This window comes from Pteropus vampyrus, unplaced genomic scaffold (assembly GCF_000151845.1).
Source record: "Pteropus vampyrus isolate Shadow unplaced genomic scaffold, Pvam_2.0 Scaffold203, whole genome shotgun sequence".
In the NCBI taxonomy this organism is placed as follows: Eukaryota; Metazoa; Chordata; class Mammalia; order Chiroptera; family Pteropodidae; genus Pteropus; species Pteropus vampyrus.
The window spans coordinates 1,537,132-1,537,445 of record NW_011888984.1 but is presented as its reverse complement, the minus strand read 5'-3'; the positions used below and the strand labels follow the sequence as shown (position 1 = coordinate 1,537,445).

At 59.2% G+C, this 314-nt stretch overlaps 1 protein-coding gene across 1 annotated transcript in view; it reads left to right on the top strand.

Annotated features, from left to right (window-relative positions):
- The window catches only part of RYR1 (ryanodine receptor 1), a 110,487-nt gene that overhangs the window by 106,959 nt on the left and 3,214 nt on the right, over nucleotides 1–314 (top strand). The window contains exon 89 of the mRNA XM_011372340.2: nucleotides 130–264. Coding sequence (XP_011370642.1) covers nucleotides 130–264 — 135 coding nt within the window. The remainder of the gene's footprint in view (nucleotides 1–129; nucleotides 265–314) is intronic.

Sequence of the window (314 nt, the reverse complement as noted above, 5' to 3'; positions counted from 1 at the left end):
GAGCCAGGGTAGGTGAGGGAGGGCCACATGGGCTGAACCCAGGTAAGGACTAGGAAGGCTGGTCGTTGGGGGGCGGGGGGAGGTAGAGGCAAGCCAAGCACAGAGTTGATCACCCCTGCCTGCCCCCAGCTGGTGATGACCGTGGGCCTCCTGGCGGTGGTGGTCTACCTGTACACTGTGGTGGCCTTCAACTTCTTCCGCAAGTTCTACAACAAAAGCGAGGATGAGGATGAGCCTGACATGAAATGTGATGACATGATGACGGTGAGCCCCTCCCCCCAGTGCTCTCGGGCCAGTGATTGACCATCACTAAC